Raw genomic sequence first — 1721 nt, 5'->3', positions numbered from 1 at the left:
TCAGGTTACAGGGAATTCCCGTGAGTATTGTGTCCGATAGGGACCCGAGATTTGTATCAAGGTTCTGGCAAAAGATGCAAGAGGCATTAGGGACTAAATTGAATTTTAGTACCACTTATCATCCTCAGACCGACGGGCAGTCTGAGAGGACAATCCAAACTCTTGAGGATATGTTGAGGAATTGTGTTCTAGATTTTGAGGAAAGTTGGAGTAAGTTTTTTACTTTGGTGGAGTATGCCTATAATAATAGTTTCCACCCCTCTATACAAATGGCCCCGTATGAAGCAATTTATGGTCGGAAATGTAGGTCTCCAATTTGTTGGGATGAAATAGGTGAACAGAGATCTTAGACTCGACTATAGTGTCTTGGATTGAAGAAACTAATGAAAAGGTAAAGTTGGTACGCCAGAGAATTCAAACCGCACGGAGCCGTCAAAAGAGCTATACGGATAATCGGAGGAAGGATTTGGAATTTGCGGTTGGAGATCTAGTCTTTCTTAAGATTATGCCTTTGAAAGCAAGTTTGAAGTCTGGAAAGGGAAAGAAACTACAACCGAGATTTGTAGGACCCTATAAGGTTATCCAGCGCGTGGGACAGGTAGTGTACAAGTTAGAATTGCCACCGAATCTATCTCGAATTCACAATGTGTTCCATGTGTCTATGCTTAAGAAGTATCTTCCAGACCCCTCTCACATTTTGCAACCAGAAAGTATTGAAATTGATGAGACATTGACATATGAGGAGAAACCAGTGAAGCTTCTGGATAGGAAAGTGAAGGAATTGAGAAATAAACAGATACCGTTGGTGAAAGTTCTTTGGAAGAACCATGGGCTAGAAGAAGCGACTTGGGAGGTTGAAGAAGCAATCTGAGAGAAGTATCCAGACCTGTTCACCAACCAAGATAAATTTCGAGGACGAAATTTTTTTAAGGGGGAGAGGATGTGAGAACCCACAAAAATTTAATATTTTAAATTCTATTTTGAGCATTATTTAAATATTTAATTGCTCATTTATTCCGAATATTATTTTCTAACCTCATTAGATCTAAATACATGGAATTATAGTTTCATTATATTTTTAAAGTGACTTCTTTCAAAAATTAATTTTGGAAGCTCGTTAAGTGAAAATAGCGAATATGCGATTGGAATCAATAATCAATTCGAGAATACAATAAGTTTGGAAAATTAGAGACTTACGCAGTTGTCCTGCAATAGGTAATTTTAGGTTTAAGTACTCAAGTGATAGTTATTAGTACCATCGTTATAAGAATTTCTTGGAGATTGCACTTTATCGCACCTAAATTGGAAATACGCGTTTCCACACGCGCGATTTAATTGAGGGACTCTAGACCCTTATTTTGGGACAATTAAGAGTGAATAATATTTATATGAATATAAGTACATTAGAGGTTTAGTGCACTAGAGAAACAAACACGAGAGAAATCGAGTACAAAACGCGCGCGTACACGTGCGAAGAAGAGTTGACTTTGGGACAATTGTGGACCACACATTTAAAAGTTCCTTTGGATGCTACTTTTGGACAAACACTCTCCCTCTTCTCTCTCATTTTGGCCAGCCACCCCAAAGAGTTAAGAACCAAACTTGCTCCATCACTTTCTACTCCAAAATCTTGCACAAATCATCAACCAAATCAAACCAAATTTGAATTACATCTAGTTGAACACTCGGAGATTGTATCTAGCTAAAAAAATGGGAGCTTT

General features: G+C 37.9%; 1 protein-coding gene across 1 annotated transcript; it reads left to right on the top strand.

Annotated features, from left to right (window-relative positions):
• Positions 1-505: 505 nt before the first annotated feature.
• Positions 506-871, top strand: LOC113752044. Its single transcript, XM_027296187.1, has one exon. It carries the CDS (start codon positions 506-508, stop codon positions 869-871), a length of 366 nt encoding a protein of 121 aa, XP_027151988.1.
• Positions 872-1721: the final 850 nt, after the last annotated feature.

This window comes from Coffea eugenioides, chromosome 11 (genome assembly GCF_003713205.1).
Source record: "Coffea eugenioides isolate CCC68of chromosome 11, Ceug_1.0, whole genome shotgun sequence".
Taxonomy (NCBI): Eukaryota; Viridiplantae; Streptophyta; class Magnoliopsida; order Gentianales; family Rubiaceae; genus Coffea; species Coffea eugenioides.
Note: the sequence above shows the minus strand (reverse complement) of the source record. Positions and strands in the feature narration are given on the sequence as shown.